The 20,742-nt window shown below is 39.1% G+C and overlaps 1 protein-coding gene across 1 annotated transcript; it reads left to right on the top strand.

Moving 5' to 3' along the window:
• Positions 1-2,463: 2,463 nt before the first annotated feature.
• On the top strand, positions 2,464-15,175 carry mapkap1 (MAPK associated protein 1). The gene is made up of 12 exons (XM_074617131.1): positions 2,464-2,617; positions 4,985-5,484; positions 8,035-8,124; positions 8,431-8,579; positions 9,082-9,254; positions 9,341-9,517; positions 9,636-9,745; positions 11,275-11,382; positions 11,614-11,754; positions 12,121-12,258; positions 13,065-13,162; positions 13,519-15,175. Exons 2-12 carry the CDS (start codon positions 5,202-5,204, stop codon positions 13,639-13,641), a joined length of 1,590 nt encoding a protein of 529 aa, XP_074473232.1. The 5' UTR covers positions 2,464-2,617; positions 4,985-5,201; the 3' UTR covers positions 13,642-15,175.
• The last annotated feature ends 5,567 nt before the right edge of the window (positions 15,176-20,742 follow it).

Below are 20,742 nucleotides of genomic sequence, written 5' to 3'. Positions count from 1 at the left end.
AAAGAATGGTTCAGTTTTTTTTACAACTTTTCTCATAGTTTTGTCCATCATTTCTGTCAGTTATCATAACATTGTATAGCTGTAACAATGGGACACACAATAAAAAGGATGTTTAAAGCTAGTAAACTATCTATGTCTATGGCTTTCCTAGGTAGATTGAGAAAAAAGGGGGTTTCTGAGCAGTTTCCAGAAGGGATGAGCTCGCGATCTAATCGCTGTAATATGTAATTCTTACAGAAATCTCAAAATGTCAAATGTTTTTGATACCAAATCACAGCATGTTTTTTTTTATGGTGTTCCTCAAGGTCATGATGTCTTAATGTGGTATTTTGGAGGGATTATTGATCATTTTTATTAATTCTCGATTGATAAAAAATCATTAAATTTAGCACCAAATCTGTGTAACAAATGGTATCAACCCAAAAATTGCTGAGCTGCATCTCATATAATCTTCAGGTTCCAGCTTTCAGATGATGTACACCACTTCTATGTGACATCTACTGCTGACCTGCTATCTCCCCCTAAAGACCCCCTGTACCCCCCTAAAAAAGACTAAAACTGGTCTATTGTGGGTCTCAGAGGGTTAAATATTAGTCAGGGTCCATGTGTACTGCATAAGGAAAGAGGACCACAAGCTTCATCCTTTGTGAAAACAATGTGGAGGTGGATGAGTCAAAGGCGGGTTGATGTGAGCTGAGCAGCAGCGAGGAGCACAGGTGAGAGGTTGTTCCTCGGGGGAGGAGGGGTTAGCAGCCTGAAGACAGGGATATTGAAGGCAATGTGTGGTGACTGACAGCAGTGTGTCAGGAAACAAATGAACAACAAATGGTATCAACCCAAAAATTGCTGCAACAACTTCTGAGACATAATAGAGCATGGGAATGACCATTGTTAGAGAAATTATCTAATAAACAGTCTGGTCATTCAGTTAAGAAGCAAATACCATTTATTAAGCAAATGCATTTGGGTTCATATAGCAGACAAGTCAGTGTACAAAGACCAAGAGCTACCTCACTACATCATTCTTTATAATCTTGGTTTAGCCTTCCCCCCCTTGTAGCCCACACCTTCCACCCTGCTTCTGAGTGAAAGCATTGTCTATTGTTAAAAAGAGTTACTTGTGATTAGCTAGTTTTAGCAGAGTGCAGAGGCGAGGATGATAAGTAATGTATCTAAACTAGTACAGTCTGCTTTCCCAGGGTATTCAGATTTATCTGAGTACACAAATTCTACACAAAGGGTCATGGTATTTTCTCTCACACCATCATGTACTTTGATAATAATGTTCTAAACCCTTATACACTTTTACACTTCATTTTAATTAATTAATTCATGAATTAATTAATGTTTATTTCTGATTTATGACTAGAACAACTTGACACACACGTTATATTATGACGTTATTCTCGTTATATTATGACTTTATTCTCGTTATATTATTACTTTATTCTCGTTATATTATGACTTTATTCTCGTAATATTATTACTTTATTCTCGTTATATTACGACTTTATTCTCGTAATATTATTACTTTATACTCGTAATATTATTACTTTATACTCGTTATATTATGACTTTATTCTCATAATATTATGACTTTATTCTCGCTATATTATGACTTTATTCTCGTAATATTATGACTTTATTCTCGTAATATTATTACTTTATTCTCGTAATGCTACAACTTTATTCTCATAATATTATTACTTTATACTCGTTATATTATGACTTTATTCTCGTAATATTATGACTTTATACTCGTTATATTATGACTTTATTCTCGTAATATTATGACTTTATTCTCGTAATATTATGACTTTATTCTCATAATATTATGACTTTATTCTCGCTATATTATGACTTTATTCTCGTAATATTATGACTTTATTCTCGTAATATTATTACTTTATTCTCGTAATGCTACGACTTTATTCTCATAATATTATTACTTTATACTCGTTATATTATGACTTTATTCTCGTAATATTATGACTTTATTCTCGTAATATTATTACTTATTCTCGTAATATTATTACTTTATTCTCGTAATATTATGACTTTATTCTCATAATACTACGACTTTATTCTCATAATATTATGACTTTATACTCGTTATATTATGACTTTATTCTCGTAATATTATGACTTTATTCTCGTAATATTATGACTTTATTCCCATAATACTACGACTTTATTCTCATAATATTATGACTTTATACTCGTTATATTATGACTTTATTCTCGTTATATTATGACTTTATTCTCATAATATTATGACTTTATTCTCGTTATATTATGACTGGGGTGGGTAGGACATGAGAAACAGGGTGAAATGATGTGCTGTGTTACACTCTCATGTGCAGTAGGTGGCGGTATGCACCTTTAAGCTGTTTGCAATCCACCAAGAGAAGAAGAAGGAACCGGAACCGGAAATGAAACTGGGCTTTGCGACAGCTCAGCTCTGAGCGAATCAAAGTGCTCTGGGTGGCAGCTGTGTTATGATTCTGCTACAGTGCTTTACTACTAATAGAAAGAGTTAGCATCAATACAGGGAGTGTGCATGGATAACAGGGCAATGTGGACTCTTTCTTCCACTCATCGGATGTGACTTCTGAAGGTGAGTCACCGTCATGAACTAATAACACTTAAACCAGGGAGGCTATCCTTTAGCAGCTAGCTCACCACAACCAGATCACCACAGACAGCTTAGCCTGAACAAGCTTTACCAGATAACTAGGTACAACCAATGTCATTCACACTGTAATTACATCTTCTTACTGTCTGAATACCATGTATAAAGCTGCCACTTATATGAGGTTTACATGCTGACATAGCTAGCTAATGTGTAGGTCAGGGGTCAGCAACCTTTACTGTCAAAAGAGACGTGTTAGGTAAAGATCTGTCTGGAGCCGCAAAACATTTAAGCATTGTGATGAAGGTAACTCAGTTTATAGTCTAATTATATAGTGTATTAGTCTAATGCAGTGAGGGACGAAGTGCAAATGTACTACAGAGTATTAGGGCCACATTGAGGGAAAACAACATCTGAGATTTACAGAATAAAGTCATAACTTTACGAGAATAAAGAAAATAACATGTAAAATTGTTACTATATATATGACATTAGAGTATATATATATATATATATATACTAATATTATGACTTTATTCTCGTAATATTAGTATTTTATTTTCTCGTAATATTATTACTTTATTCTCGTAATATTATGACTTCTTTCTCTTAAACTTCTGACTTTATTCTCATAATATTACGACTTTATTTTCGTAATATTATTACTTTATTCTCGTAATATTATGACTTTATTCTCGTAATAATATGACTTTATTCTCGTAATATTATTACTTTATTCTCGTAATATTATTACTTTATTCTCATAATACCACGACTTTATTCTCGTAATATTATGACTTTATTCTCGTAATATTATTACTTTATTCTCGTAATATTATTACTTTATTCTCATAATACTACGACTTTATTCTCGTAATATTATGACTTTATTCTCGTAATATTATTACTTTATTCTCGTAATATTATTACTTTATTCTCATAATACTACGACTTTATTCTCGTAATATTATGACTTTATTCTCGTAATATTATGACTTTATTCTCGTAATATTATGACTTTATTCTCGTAATATTATGACTTTATTCTCGTAATATTATGACTTTATTCTCATAATACTACGACTTTATTCTCGTAATATTATGACTTTATTCTCGTAATATTATGACTTTATTCTCGTAATATTATGACTTTATTCTCGTAATATTATGACTTTATTCTCGTAATATTATGACTTTATTCTCGTAATATTATGACTTTATTCTCGTAATATTATGACTTTATTCTCATAATACTACGACCTTTTTCTCGTAATATTATTACTTTATTCTCGTTATATTATGACTTTATTCTCGTAATACTATGACTTTATTCTCGGGGAAAAGCAATTACAAGACAGCAATTAAATGAGTAGGAGAAGCTTGTTGTGCTAATAACTGGCTCTTAAAAATTAAAGGCCCGCACACAATGGGAATAACAATATGATGCTGGTCATCTGTTGCTTGTTTGCTAATGTTAGATAATGTCTTAGTGTGTCACAGCCTACTGCATTTAGCCTGCTAATCTTAGCCAGGCTAATGCAGCACACAGTTGGACAGGATTGTTTTGCCCTTACTCACAGCTCTCATGTTGAAAATACCAACAGCTTGGTGTTCACAGTGTAAATACTCATGACAGTCACAGCTGGGTTTTTTGTAAGAGGCCATTTGTTTACTGGTCAATACAAGTGTCCAGTGATGGCTTACATCCAGTTTAAAATGTCAATATTGTGACAACACTAAATCATTGTTTTGACTGTTGGGTGGCTCCAAGCTTATCCAAATAACCTGTATATATAGTGACGCTATCTAGTATGTTGATGTAACATGTTGCATGGCAGATGATTTATAAAGTAACCGGGTGTGTGAATAGTTTACTCCTTCTAAGTCATAAACACACAGTGCAGATTTACACTGTAATGCTTAAAGGGCCTGCACTGTATTATTCAGACTCTAGGCTGACTGCAATAGGAATGTTCCTAACTGAGTGAAATGACCTGGAAGTATTTAAGTATACCAGTTCAAATTCTCTGAATGCCAAGAAAAGGTCCTTCAATGCTTCCTTTCTTATCTCCTTTAGCATAGGATATACTGGACCATCCTTTGCCAAAGGAAAGGAGATAATGCCGTCAATCCACAATTCCTTGCGGCCACAACTTTTAAAGTGACGCACCATTCTGCCGTTCATGAAAACAAACCTATCTTGCATAATATTTTCATACAGTCATATACTAATTGTCGAACAAGTAACAAATAAGTTAAAAACAAAAAAAGAATAACAAATAAAAATAACAAGAATAAACTAATTTATTTCCAGCCTGCACTATGTAATAACTGTTATTTCGCTCCAAACAGGTACTGGCACCTTTCCTGCCTTGGAGCACAGAGAATAATCAAGAAAAAGGAGATGGAAAAGATGACTGCTCTCCCCTTGTCATCAGCCACTACTTTAAGACTCTCAGAGAGAGACTGAAAGGAAGGAAGAGAAAAGGATCGTCTGGAATACAGGGAGGAGTGTGAGACAAAGAGAAAAACATCCAAAGCTATCAGCCACTTTATATAGCAGAGGAAAATGGCTTTCTTGGACAACCCAGCCATTATTCTGGCCCACATCAGGCAGTCTCATGTGACCAGTGATGATACAGGAATGTGTGAGATGGTACTAATAGACCAGGATGTGGATCTGGAGAAGTGCCAGCTGGCTCTGGTGCCTGGCAGCAGCTGTGGGTCAACAGGGTCGGAATCCCTGAGCGAGGGGGGCAGCAGCGTGACAGACAATCATGCCTGTGACCTCTCCCAGTCCATGGACATCACCTCCAGCTGGGACTTTGGCATCCGTCGGCGCTCCAACACAGGTAGGCTCATCTCAAGGCTGTGGCTGGTTTAGCAGGGCAGGCTTTCTGTCGGGCCCAAATCCCTCCTGTCATTATTATGGCACGGGCAGCCAGAAAGCCTGTTCTGCTGTTGTTTGAAGGGGCTTTGTGTGTCCAATCTGGGACAGTGGTTTAAGTGAGGCTCATGTCAAATTGTGTGCTATGGAAGGTTGTTGCAGCACAAGTGGAAAGCATGGGGTTAGATTGCAGTTCACTGTGTGAAGTTTATAAAATGGATTTGAGGTGAGTAGCACAGATCACATTATCAATGATTAATTTCCCTTTTGGATGCCAGTATACGTTGTAAATCAAGCAGTCAATGTCAGATTGCTCTTTTTATTATGTCATTAAGTACACAATCACTTTTAATGGATTTTAGTAAAATGGTTAAGGATGCCAGAGCTACATACCAAAGACTAATCCCCAAATCTGGCCAAAATAACTGCAATCCACAATATTATCACAATAATCATATCACAAAATATACTTATAACTCTTAAAATGGCATCTTTATTACATGGAACAACCGGGTTTCTTTTAGTGAACATCCTTTTTAGTGAAAAACAATCTTAAATAAGGTAGTCACAAATCATGAGGTCCCTTGCAGGGCTCCAGGATGCAACCAAAAATCTGTCAAGTACGTCTAAACATTTTCATTAGTCGCACCGGTGTGCCTGACATTTAGCAGGTCTGTCTCTGTGTGTGTGAAACTGAGCTCTGTACTTTTCCTCGAGCGACATCACAACCTTAAAACATCCCGGCCATTACCGGTAAATGAAGAGAACTATTGATTGTTTTTACTTCAAGACAACTGCTGCGGTGCGCCCATTACAGGCAGGGGAAAAGGGAATTGCTGTAGTGAAGACGGGAGGAAATAAAAAACATGAATAATCATCTCCATCTCAGCTAGGGACACGATGGGCCTGAGTTTAGTAAATGTTCTTCGGCTAGTAGAAACAAGAGCAACCCAAACTGTTTACATGCTGCTCAAGACTCAAAGCTTGGTCCATAGAAATGCCTAGATTATGGAGGGTGGATTTAACAGAAGTGGAAAGAGAGCCAAGACTTTCTATCACCTTTGGGACAGAGCCAGCTGGGGCAGAAATAAGAACTTCTGCTTGGTCTGCATTTAGCTGTAGAAAGTTATCTGCCATCCAATTTTTTTGTGTTGATGAAGTTTTGTGGAACAGTTTAGTGACATTTTGAGTCTTAAACAAAATTTATAATTGAATATCGTCTCCATAACAATGGTAGGAGATAAAATTACTTATTATCTGTCCGAGAGGAAACAATGCAAATAGCATCGGACTCAGGTAGGGATGGGACGATATACAATTATATCGCGGATCACCATAAAAACATTCACAATAATTTGATCGTGGTGAATTTGTATTATTGGGATAATCGGGAACATCGTCATGAGTGACTTGAAAAAGCTGTCTAGTTTGCTATCACGGTAGAGAAATTGTCAGATATTTTACAAGATGGGAAAAGTCAAGATCAATATCTCCATCTGTCAGTCAGATGCTGATGTGACAAAAAAAACACGCCGCTGTACTGAAGCCATTTGGGCATCAAGAGTGAGAAGGGGAGGAGAGCTAGCCGCAACATTCCCGAAGCAGCACAGAGAGCATCAAGATGGCTCTGTGGCTCTAGAGCCGAGAGCTACTGTAAAGGGCCAGATGTAGCTAGTTATCTCGACACAAATTGGGTCTGAACAGCCCCGGCTGTGTCACCCTTTTTTCTCAGGCACAATAAGTTGAATTTGAGGCATACTTCTTTATGGGAAACAAGTATTGGTCTCTTTCAAACTCTGTCACCTAATGTTCTTGTGTCGCCCCGTAAATTTCAAGGTTTTCAAATGATGCTTTGCTTTGAGTTGGGATGTGGCTGGTGAAATATGACATATTGTAAAAAAAATTGTATTCAGAGTTTGAATCCAATAAAAAGAGTGTGAATCTGTTTTAAGCTACATCCAAGTGTTTTAATTGGAAGGTAAATATGGTTTTGGTGACAAAACGGGAGTCCAAAGGCAGACGGCATGTCTCTTTTTGGCTCTCTTGGAGTTTTGTATTTCGCTTGGTGGAGTGCTGCTCGTGGTTTTTGGGTTGTGGGTTCGAAAGCTGAAGTCCTTTCAGACTTGAGAGTGAGTACTGACCTGTGGTGGCTGTCTCATCAGGAATCCATCAAGACAGCCGTGAGAAACCTGGGGCTGCTGGTAAGATAAGAGAGGGATGAACAACAAAATGCAAAGTATACAAGTTATATTTGGTGTTAGCTCTTCTTGGTGTGTGTATGATACGTGTGTGAATGTCTGTCAGAATATCACATGCCAGAGAGTGAGTGTGTCTTTTTCCTGAAAACAAATGTCCTTTTCTTCTCATATTGGTCTCACAGGCCCAATTTGAACCAAAGTACAGTGTACTGGTGTTTTAGTGGTGTGGTAATAATGACAATTTATTGATTTTCCCCAGGTTTTTTAGCAACGTATTTGCCCGTGACTGAAATTTAAAAGTTGTTCTTTCTTTTCAGCGCAAAGACTTGAAAGGTTAAGGAAAGAACGGCAGAACCAAATCAAATGTAAAAACGTTCAATGGAAAGAGAGGTCGTCCTCCCATTCAGGTAGTGTTTCTCATTATTATTTTTACATACATGTATATTAAACTAATTAAAATAGCTGCATTCATTACTACTTTTGTAGCATGTTTCACTTTTTACTTATTACTGTTTCTGTGCATAGTGAATTTTTTAAATAAGTTTATTCTGACTAAAAATGCTGCTGAGAAATCTGAATGTTCAAACTATTTTCTATGACATACTATACATACTATCTATATACATTCCTGCCGTAAGAAGAAAGTAACTACTGTTACCAATGAAAATAACCAGGTGTTTGCTGCATGTATTGCCGTCATGCTTTCTGTCCAGTGGATGATCTGGGGTCCCTGTTTGAAAAACGGGACTATAAAGACCGGCCGCGGTCAACAGGTACCAAATCCACCCTTTCCCTGCGGCTGGAGCAGTGTCCCCAGCAGCTCAACAACCCCTTCAATGAATACTCCAAATTTGATGGCAAGGTGAGTTATTCCCCATTTCCTTCCTCTTTATTTGTATCTTCTTTAAAAGAAACTCATTTAAAAATGAGTGTGTTATTCTTTTTTTCCTCTATTTAATTGAATTAATTCAATACAGATGACCTTCTGTGTAACGCACGGATGCAGAGTAAAAATGTCATCACTTCATCATTTGATCCTATTTGACATTTGTATGAAATTGTAATAATAAACAGAAAGAATTATATGAATTATATGAATTCTTGAGTCGTGGCCAATCTAATCAGTTCATTCTTGAGTCCAAGTGGACGTTTGTGCCAAATTTGAAGAAATATCTTCAAGGCGTTCCTGAGATATCGCATTCACGAGCATAGGATGGATGTGAGGTCACAGTGACCTTGACCTTTGACCACCAAAATATAAGAATGGACTGGACGGACGTCCTTAAAACATAATTCCTTCTTCGCAGAGGCATAAAAATACTAAATACTAAAGTTTTGTGTCTCACTGTCTCTTCACCTTTTAGGGCCACATTGGCACAACGGCTACAAAGAAGATAGACGTCTACCTCTCAATGCAGATGGCTCAGGAGAAATTGCATCCGATGACAGTGGTGACCATCGCCAACGCCCGCGTCCACGACCTCATCGGCCTCATCTGTTGGCAGTACACAAGCGAGGGACGAGAACCCAAACTCAAGTGAGTACGAACACATTTCAATATCAGTTTCTCAGACTGTAAATGTCTGTGTGACACTCTCTCTCTGCACTCACGTCTCTCCACAGTGAGAATGTGACCGCTTACTGCCTCCACATCGCTGAGGACGACGGCGAGGTGGACACGGACTTCCCTCCGCTGGACTCCAATGAGCCGATCCACAAGTTTGGTTTCAGCACTCTGGCCTTGGTGGAGAAATACTCCTCACCTGGCCTCGCCTCCAGACAGTCACTGTTTGTCAGAATGTGAGTAAGAAATAAGGAACATAGTCATTCAAATAGTCACCCACAATGATGATTACTATGATTAAGATAAATCTACAGAGGCGTTCCTAACCTTTTCTGCTTTCTTTTTCCATTTTAGAAATGCTGCTCATGGTTTCTCTTTAATTCCTGTGGACAGTCTGAAAGTAACCATGAAGGAAATTCTCCAGAAAGCACTCAAGAAGAGGAAAGGCTCACAGAAAGGCTCAGGTAATGACCCCCCTCTCCCTTTAATGTAACCATGGAAGTTATTGACGGATTAAGTTCATTATGTCTTTGGTTTGTTTTGGTTGTCTCTCATCCAGCACATCTGTGCGTTCAGGTACACCCTTGTACACTATTATGGACTACAAATAAAAACCTTATTTTAGTTTGAATTGACACCTCAGTCTGTGAGACTGTGAGACACGAACCGTAAGTTGCATTTGCCATCAAAATGCTGTGTCTACATACCGTTGTCTGAAGGTGAGTGGTTATTACCCTTTTCCTATTTCTAAAGGAGGAACAATATATTAAAGATGGTGATGAGGTTGTTGCCCACTGTCTGTGCATGTGTACATCCTCACAAGCCCTGTTTCCACTGCAGGAACTTTCCCCCGGAACTAGGAACCTTTTGAGGAACTTGTTGCGTTCCTTTTTACCCCCCAAAAAGGTCCTGGTCGGGGGGTTGTACTTTCTCAAAATAAGGGACTAAGGGGTTGGAGATTGCAGGGATGACCGTCGCTAATTGGTCAAACACGCACACAGCGCCGCTGCTTCAACTGTACCGCTTCATTCATAAAACAAGGAAGTACTCTAGTATCGATTTAGTACAATTTTGGGACGACGGGAGAGCATTTCTCTTTGTTTGATAAAATTAAATGTTAGGCTTCGCTGTCGGCTTCCCGACTCATTTAAAAAAAAAAAAAAAAGACTGAGAGAAAAAGAGAGAAAGATCGTGCAAGCAAGCCGAGAGAGCGAATGGTAGAAGAGACGTTCTAAAGCAAAAATAAATAACCATCAAACACTTAACAGATGTTTTACTGTGGAGACAGACGCTCTTAGTTTCGTTTTCCTCTGCTGCAGTTCATTCATTACATCCAACGTGCATCAGTAAATACTATGCATCAGTAAATACTATGCATCAGTAAATACTATGCATCAGTAAATGCTGTCGCAGTGAGACAAAACCTTTATTTTTATTTCAGCGTGTTTTTAGAGTAAACAGGCGGACACATTGAACTGCAGGCTGCAGAGTGTGTTTACCCCTGTGAGCACCAGCAGCCCTCGTCCCATTTCATGGCTGAAGAAACCTTTTCGTGTCTTGAAAAGTTGCCCCCCCCGAGACTAAAATTACACAGAACTTCTTGGTGGAAACCCGGCTACACGCAAACAGTCAGGAGGGGGCTATTGTCTCATTTACATTTAGATGAGTAGTGGTCATTTTAGTCAGATTCATCCTCTTCACGCTCATATTTTCTTTATACAAGGACAGTCCAAGGTCATACAGTGTTGCTGTGTTGGAATCATGATTTTTGGCTTATAACTGGCATGTGATCAGCAGCCCTGAACTTCAAATACTTAGTTGTTGATACAATACTTTTATTATTAATTTTACTTTCCATTATGTACCAAGATGTCTTATTTCCAATCAATTTTGATGGATTGATGGAGCTTTGCAGCATCAACAAGAATGACAGCTGTGCCCTGCCCAACCCCGAGGTGTATTGCTGTCGTCTGACTCAATCATTCTCCAACAGGTCCCATGTATCGCCTGGAGAAGCAGACGGAGCCAAACGTCTCAGTAGACCTGGACTCGACACTGGAGAGCCAGAACACGCTGGAGTTCTGCCTGGTCAGAGAAAACAGTAAGTAATCCCAGTAGGTCATCACCACAGCCTGCCTTAACGTTTCAAATGAAGAAGCTGGTTACACTCCAACAGCTTCACTTCACCTCTTATCTGACAGTGATTTCATATCTTAGAAGAGTTTGGACTAAAAGAATGAATCACTCCAAAGTATAGTTCAAAGCTTCATTCATAACGTTGACATTTAATTTCTAAGCTTTTTTGTGATTGATTTTTTTCTTCTGTCTCCAGGCTCCAGAGGCGAGGAAAGCTCAGAGGAAGACCCTCCTATTGACATCACCACAGTCCAAGACATGTTGAGCAGTCACCACTATAAGTCCTTCAAGATCAGTATGATCCACAAGCTGCGCTTCACCACAGATGTCCAACTAGGTACATATATACTGCTTACTGAAGGCTGTAAGGGTGTCATCATCACCCCAAGTATTGTGATAGTATCGAACGGGAGATAGGTGAATCATCTCAGCCCTGGTGGTCAATATGCAAAATAACCCTGCTCAGATGCTTACTATAGAAAAACACACTTGGACAAGCGTTATGTTCAAACAGTATGTTTCACAAGAGAAAAGTCTTCGACGATGAATATTGATTATTATAGTTCAGCAAAATTCAACACAGAGCCGGACGGAGCCACGGATATTAGAATAAGCAACATAAGCAACAGGGAAATCAAATCGCTTTCTGACCTCACCCCCTTTATGTATTCCATTCATGAGCTGACACGACTGTTTTCTGCAGGCATTTCAGGAGAGAAAGTGGAGATCGATCCCGTCACCAACCAGAAGGCCAGTACGAAGTTCTGGATTCGACAGAAACCCATCTCTATCGACTCGGACCACCTCTGTGCCTGTGACCTCGTAGAGGAGAGAAGCCCCAGTGAGTCGACCACGGACTACACATCACAATACATGTTTGCACACATCTGGATACATGCTCAGCACTGTGTAGAAGTGACTGCTTTTACGTAGCTTTCCACTGAAGGCTCTGTGAGGACAAAGTTAAAACACAAAAGACATACTGTACATCTACAGGGTTTTGTTTCCTTCATTAAGATGACACATGACTGTGACCTTTCCTTTAGAGATTAACGGTGCTTTCACCGCTGTAGTTTGGTTCATTTGGTCCAGACCAAAGGAAAAAATTATATTGTTGCATTTTAGTTCTGATTTGGTTCCTGTTCACATTGACTTTTCAAAAAACAAATCGGAGTAATAAACATGAAGTTATATACAGACTGACCGGGAACTCAATGATCGTCATCCTGCACCACCAGGACCCACGTGGGGAAATCATATTCCGGTGACTGACAGATGTTTATGCAGCACTTTAATGCTTCTGTTCCTTGATTAATAACTGATTATACACATTATTAATATTAATATTATTAGACTGCAAATCGACCGCATGTTATGATGAATAATGGTAGAGACAAGACTGTACAAAAGCTCCTAGATGACTGGTGCGAACGCTGGGGAGCGACTTTTTTATCATATAAAGATACTTTCATATTAAGTGACGTTACATGCCAGTCTTTTTCTTATTATAACACTTTCTTCTCACACGATAATTCATATAATTCAGCCTGCTAAATCAAACTGATATTTTACTTAATCATACAACAAATTTGTGTTATTTCTGTTGTCCGTCTCATTAAACACTGTTTTTTCCTCTGTGTCTTACAGGTCATGCAATATTTAAGCTCACTTATCTCAGTAACCATGACTACAAGCCACTCTACTTTGAGTCTGATGCTGCTACCGTCAATGAAATAGTGCTAAAGGTGAGTTCTGGCTGGATGTCTGTGCTGCGCCGTGTTTCTCTTTTCTTAGGACAAAGTTTTAACAGGTTAGGTTTAGTCAGGGCATGAGCAATTCATCATAATTCAGGTTTTTATGAGTTGTTCCAGGGCGCCCTGTCTCAATTTGTTTCCCCATTCAAATATATAAAAACTTCTACTGGATATGGCGACGCATGAGTGGCAGTAAGTTGAAGTAAAGGACATTTACTTATTACAGCTTGGTCTCAGAGACTTCAAATGTATAACAGAAAGCTCTAAACTAAAGACATGGCAGGGAGGGTCTAATGAAAATGTTTCAAATGAACATTTTAAAACACTATCATGAATGTTTTGTTTAGGTGAACTATATCCTGGAGTCTCGGGCCAGCACCTCTCGGGCTGAGTACTTTGCCCAGAAGCAGCGGAAACTGAGCCGCCGGACCAGCTTCAGCTTCCAGAAGGAGAAGAAGTCTGGCCAGTAGAGAGGCTGAAGCTGCTCAGCCACCTTGTCCGTCTGAATATGAATAAACAGACTCATAAACAAGGCCTGACGGTGTCACACGCAGACGGCATTAGGCTAAACAGAGGTAAGACTGACAGGAAATTCAAGTCAGAGGAGACGGAGGCTGAAAACGGACCAGCAAGACGCGTCTCTGCTTCAGCTGAACGAGCTGCAAGTCTGAGTGGGCGAAGAGAGTCCACGAACAAAAACTAATTCTTCTTCTTTGAAGAATTGTGGGACAGAGTTGTGTCTGCCGTGTCACCGTCAGTTCTCGTTCATTCAACTCTGCCTCTGAATATAAGCTCTGTCCTCCAGGATGGATTCGTACAGCATCAACAAGTCGGCAATGTTCACACAACGAACAAAACAAAGCTATATGCTGAAGCTTTGCTTGTGTCCTCCATCAACTGATTCAACATGAGAAGTCATAATTGTTATGTACTGTACATAGACATTTTACATTCAGGAAATGAAATGATGATGATTTAGAAATGAAACAACCCAGTCTGTAATTTTTAAAACCAGGAAGGACACCCGTCTGCCTTGAATCCAGATAGCAAATCCTTAACGTCATCTACACAGTGGCCAGTTTATTAGGTACACCCAGCTAAAACTATTGCAGTCTAATACAACAAGACCTGCAAATTGTATGACGTCATGCTGACAGGTGTTGACCCTTCTTGATATGAATGGCATGGACAAAATAATAGAAACACCTCTCTCTCTGTATAACGCAAATACAGTTCAACAGCCATTTCTGTCTCCCACAAAATGTTGTTCCCATACAACTAAACTGCATTCTTAATTACGTTTCAAGGTAAACGTAATTTCTCCCGGATTACAGTCGCAATTTTAAACTGGTTTAAACGCGTGGTTAGTGTTGTAAATTCAAACAAAACAAATCATAAATCACAGCTACTTCCTTAGGTTTAGGCGACAAAACTACTTGATTAAGTTTAGTAACAAAAAAAAAATAGGGCTGTCATTTGATAAAAAGATAAAATAGCAAATTAATCACATATTTTTTTATTTGTTCAAAAAGAGAGATTTGTCAAATATTTGTCTTATCAACATGGGAGTGGACAAATATGCTGCTTTATGCTAATGTATGTATATATTTATTACTGGAAATGAATTAAAAACACAAAACAATGACAAATATTGTCCAGAAACCCTCACAGGTACTGCATTTAGCATAAAGAAATATGCTGAAATCATAACATGGTAAACTGCAGCCCAACAGGCAACAACAGAAAAAGGCTGTTAGGAGGGGGCTGACCAGGAGGGATCACCCGCACACCCACAAACAAGGAGCTCGTTCATTGTTTGGGGGTCACAACCTATTTTATTTATTTAATTTAGGGCTGTAAATCGATTCAAATATTGAATCGCGATTAATCATTTTTTGTCCAGAGTTAATCGGGATTAATCGCAAATTAATTGTACTTTTTTATGTGTTCAAAATGTACCTTAAAGGGAGATATGTCATTTAATACTCAAATATGCTTGCTTTATATTTATTATTGGAAATCAATTAACAAAACAATGACAAATATTGTCCAGAAACCCTCACAGGTACTGCATTTAGCATAACAGATATGCTCCAATCATAACATGGCAAACTGCAGCCCAACAGGCAACAACAGCTGTCAGTGTGTCAGTGTGCTGACTTGACTATGTGATTATCATAAAGTGGGCATGTCTGTAAAGGGGAGACTCGTGGGTACCCATTGAACACATTTTCATTCACATATCTTGAGGTCAGAGGTCAAGGGACCCCTTTAAAGATGGCCATATTAGTTTTTTCTCACTAAAATGTTGTGCAAGTTTGGAGCGTTATTTAATGACATGGTTGGTACCAATGGATTCTTTAGGTTTTTCTAATTTCATATGATACCATTACCTTCACTCGAGCTTTAAAACTGAGCGCGCTACAATCTAAAAATTGCAAGTTGCGTTAATTTTGACAGCCCTAGTAAGAAAAAACATCTTGGCTTGGCTTAAAATGACGACTGTACATATGTAAATGTTGACTTTTAGATTCAGGCGGAGACACAAACGGCGGTCTCCTGGAGGAAAGTCAGTCCTGTGTTTGTTTGTTTGTGTGTTTGTCCGGCGGTAGTGGACTTTTTCGCTTGTTATCCTTGTTATTATACCACGTCACATTCATTCACGGTCATTCGATATACTACGTCACCTACTCCAAATGTAATTAAGAATGCATTTTAGTGACAATGCAGTTGATACCTCTCTAAAACAGTTCCATCAAAAACTGAACATTTGAACTTTCAGGACTGTAGTATGTTAGACTGCTTTCGTTTTAGCTATAGGTGGACCTAATAAACTGACAACTCAGTGTATTCACAGTGTTCAAGTGGAATTTGGAAGGGTGTGACCGTGGCACATTTTTAGTATAATGATGCTTCATATTAAAGCTTTGAAGAGACGGCAACAGCTGAGAGAAATGGTTCTGAGTTAAGGTCTTTTGAAGCTTGAAAATCCACATTTAGGTATATCGTGGTGAAGCCGAGGTCGGTCGAGCAAGCACATTGGCTGAGTGTGATAGGCAGAGACACCTGTCAATCAAACCAACACATAAGTCTCATAAAGCCTTAAATGTACCCTGTGGAGTTTTTTTGCCACTATGCAGCTGTGATGAGATGCAGGTGTCACAATGCACAGGCTGTTCCACTGATGAACAGCTGGTGGCGGTATCACAAAAAGAAACAGCAATGCTCCTGCAAAAGGCAGTGACAAAACACTGTTAACACATGAGTAAAAAATTTAGGTTTTGAATGTTTTTTTAATGGAGGAAATGCTTTCAACACGTTTTTTTTTTACGTTGCATTAACACATTTTGCAAGTGTGCTTGTGTTGGAGCAAATGATGTAGTATTCAACTCTGATGGCCAGTTATTTTCTTACGTATTCTGTGACCTGTAGTGCTACAACCCCTTTCACCTTCAGGTAACATTCACTGCATCATGAAGGCAGGATTCAGAAGCCTCGTTTTGCTGCTGCTGAACTTCAGAACACATTTTCATACAGAACGAGGACTGTGGATTTTGTCCCTTTGCCATTTGCAGCGTAGTTGTAAGTAAGTATGGAGAGAAGGAATGATAACGATGAACAATAACACTTTCAATGTAAAAAATCTGATAATTTAATACCTTGATTCCCCTTCAAGAGAGAAGCCAGAGCTCTTCTCTTTTACTTCATTACAGCCAGTTTCCTTGGAGACATCCGGTGGCCAGTGGAAGAAGTGCAGCTCCAGGCACACTGTTAGTTCATTTCTAACAAACAGGTAATTGATTGTTCACCTGTTTCACTGCTTTACACACTGCCAATGTGTACGTTTCTCTGTTGCCTTGGCTAATGTAACTAGCCTTATGTTACTTGAATTTAGACCACATATTCTCATGTATCGGCAACCAGCAGGTGAAAAACTAATCAAAAACACAACAGGACTGTAGAAGTGACTGAGCAAATAGGTTAAATTCAACCTGTTCAACTGCTCTTTGGTGAATGTTTCATACAGTACTGCCATGAATCTTTGTACACAGCAGCTTTACAAACAAATAGAGGCATATTTCCCTCCAAGTGCAATGCCTTCATCAAAATGTAGACGTGCTTTCTCTCAATTATGACTTTCACATCTCATAATTATGATTTAACATCTCGCATCAGTGGGAAAAAGAACTATCATCTTTGAGATCCTGTAGAGATATTTTGGTAACACTTGATGTCAAAGACTAAAGAACGTAATTTGGTTTTAATTTCGGACAAATGCTACAATTGTTACATTCCCAATTCATCCACATTTATGAATTTAGATTGAGTTAATGTGTGAATAATTGGGATTAATCCTTTCCCCTCTAAAATAACACGTAAAATTACTACTTTATAATATTATGACTGTATTCTCATAAAATTACAAATTTTTTTTCTTGGAAACTTATGCTTTTATTCTCATAATATTATGACTTTATTCTCATATTACGACTTTTTTTCCCGTAAACCTATGACTTTATTATCATAATATTGCAACTTATTTTATCGTAAAGTTATGACTTTATTCTCGTAATATTTCGACTTTATTCTCATATTACAACTTTATTCTAATAATATTACGACTTTTTTTCTCGTAAACCTATGACTTTATTCTCATATTACGTTTTTTCTCGTATAGTTATGACTTTTTTCTTTTAAATTTATGACTATATTCTCACAATATTACAACTCTTTTTCTTTGTAAACTTGTGACTTTATTCTCATAATAATACGATTTTTTTCTCGTGAACTTGTTACTCTTTTCTCGTCATATTATGACTTTATTCTTGAAATCTCCGATTTTTTTTTTCTCAATGTGGCCCTAATACTCCGTCGTACTATTCTCAGCTGAATATGAAAAAAAAATTCAAATTCAAGCATGACACTTTAAAATTTAGTAAGAAAAAAAAACCTCAACTCAAGGTCCACTTGCTTGCTTTTTCCGGTGCTTACTTAGGAACAAGTAGTTGAAATCAAACACCAAGAACTATTTAACAAGTTCAACTACATCATTCCCTAAAAGATGAAAAGTACTCTGTACTGTCCCAGAAGATTTTATCTAATGAGCCTATAATTAATACCAAATTACATAGTTGTGTCCAAGTTATTTTGTCATAACTACAAGATGTCACGGTTATGAAATATGAAATTCCTAATTATGGGGAAACATTTTTTTTGTTAAACAATGTGTTTCTGTATATTTCTGTCAGTTATGTTATTTTGGCTTGTATTCTGTATCATAGGCTGGTAGATTTGTTTTCTTTTGTTAAGCAGCTTAACTGTGGACACTGGTTTATACATATGTTTAGGGCTGTCCTGCTGCCTCTGTAGCTAAAGGCTACAGTATACTTCAGATGAAGTAGTTTGTACAACATGTTGTCTGACGACGTCTTAAGGCAAAAGTGTTTCTACCTGTTAGGAACGTCCACATTTGAAGGCTGCATCCCCATTTTTCAGATTATAAGAAACAAATTGAAATTCTGCAGCCTGTTTGTGTATTATCAAGCTTCACTATACATCAAATGTATAACCTACAACAAGAATGAAACAAGCAAATGTCTACAATAATAAATACGGTACATAGTATTATTTCTTCTCTTGCATCTTCACATCCACTTTGCCATGGATTATGGGTAATCTTTCTCAACGAAGTCTGTACCCCAAGCAGACTTTCTGGAAGTCCTTCTTAGGAAGTTCTGTCATAATTACTACGGTCGCTAGAGGTCGCTGTCGTCTTCTTTTATACCTTCTTTTGGTGATCTACCATGTGAATAGATGATAAAAACCTACTTGAGAGTGTAGTAGGCCCCTATTGACCCACATCTATGGGGCTTATAGCGACTGATAACGCCTATTTAATAGCCTGACAACAGCCTAATCGGTCTTTTTGACGTACTTTTTACGTGTTCATATTAGGGATGCACCGATACCACCTTTTTTCAGACCGAGTACAAGTACTGACATTTGGGTACTCGCCGATACCAAGTACTGATACGAGTACTTCTCTGTGCCATAAGACCCCCGTTAACAGCCAGCTGGAGGGTGAGAGTGACACACGGCAGTCCGGGGAGTCCCGCATACGAGGCGGTGCGGCGCGACCATCTCTAGGTCGGCTTGGAAAGGCTCGGGGCGAAGGTGGTTCGCGGCCGCAGTTTTACAGCGCTCCCCGTCCGGTCCTCGCCGCACCGTGGACAAAGGGCTCGCTGCGCCCTCTCTCCCCGCCGGGGAGGGACGGGGCCCCCTGCTCCCAGTGCGACTGTTGACCGGGGCGGACTGTTTTCAGTGCGCCCCAACTGCGTCGTGCCGCCAGATCGGGGCTCGGCCCACATAAAAGGCGCCAGGGGTCTGTGGCGTTGTTGGCAACCCACCCGACCCGTTTTAAAACACGGACTAACGCAAGTGCGAGTCAGAGGGTGCAGGCAAAACCCCGTTGTGCAATGAAAGTGAGGGCCGGTGCGCGCCGGCTGAGGTGGGATCCCGGCCCAGCGGGGTCGGGCACCGTAAAGTGTCGTTGGTGCCATTGTATTGGAGCCGTTTTGCGAGTACAAGTACGAGTACAGGAGCACAGCATCGGACCCGATACCCGACACTGGTATCGGTATCGGTGCATCCCTAGTTCATATAGGCAACAATAGTGACAGTATAGTGGTCAAGTTAGCGTTGACTACTTGACTTCAGATATGACAGTCTTCTAGTAGAGCCTCAGTTGGTCTCCGTTAACTACATATTGAAACAGCTCCACTGTTCATGTCGGGGCTATATAAGGTCTGGTATCGATGCTGCATAAAACTGGAGGATTATGTAAATGAAGAGCTTATAATGAGCCGGCGTTCAGAGACCACCAAGGTTTCTTGGCCTGTCTTCATCATTAGCTCATTTCCTGAATTCACTTCCGAGAGCTGTAGAACTTTCTACTGGACTTGCCCTTAAAGAGGATCAACCCAGAGACACTGTGCTGATCCCACTCTGGGTGTCTTTGCAGCAGGGACATTCCAGACAGTGTTGCCAGAAAAGACAGGGAGTGATACTCACAGAGGGTTTTGGAAACATCGTTAAAGGATGGTTCAGTTTTTTACAACTTTTCTCGTAGTTTTGTTCATCATTTCTATCAGTTATCATAACATTGTATAGATATAACAATGGGAAATACAATAACAAGGATGTTTAAAACTAGTAACAGAAACAGCCTGTCTTCTTACCCCCTTTTTTTGCCTTTCGTTTTACTCCCATGGCCTACATTCACTGGTGAGTTTTCAGAGCACTTGTATTGACTGTGCCTATACAGTCGAGCTGCTCTCCTGAAGGGACCACAGTGCACTAATGTGCTGCACTTATCTGAGCCTCCACACAATCTTGCCAGACTGCCAGCAGTCACAAAAGATGCTGAGCCGAGCAGCTTGATGCCCAGCCAGAGGAAGGAGGGCTGCTCTATTTTACCCCGTACTGCTTTACATTCTATCACTGTCATGGCCTACATTCAGTGTGAACACACACGCACAGCCCACACACACACACACACACACACACACACA

This window comes from Sebastes fasciatus, chromosome 19 (assembly GCF_043250625.1).
Source record: "Sebastes fasciatus isolate fSebFas1 chromosome 19, fSebFas1.pri, whole genome shotgun sequence".
Classification (NCBI taxonomy): Eukaryota; Metazoa; Chordata; class Actinopteri; order Perciformes; family Sebastidae; genus Sebastes; species Sebastes fasciatus.
The sequence above is the reverse complement of the archived record's forward strand: the minus strand, read 5'-3'. Positions and strand labels throughout refer to the sequence as shown.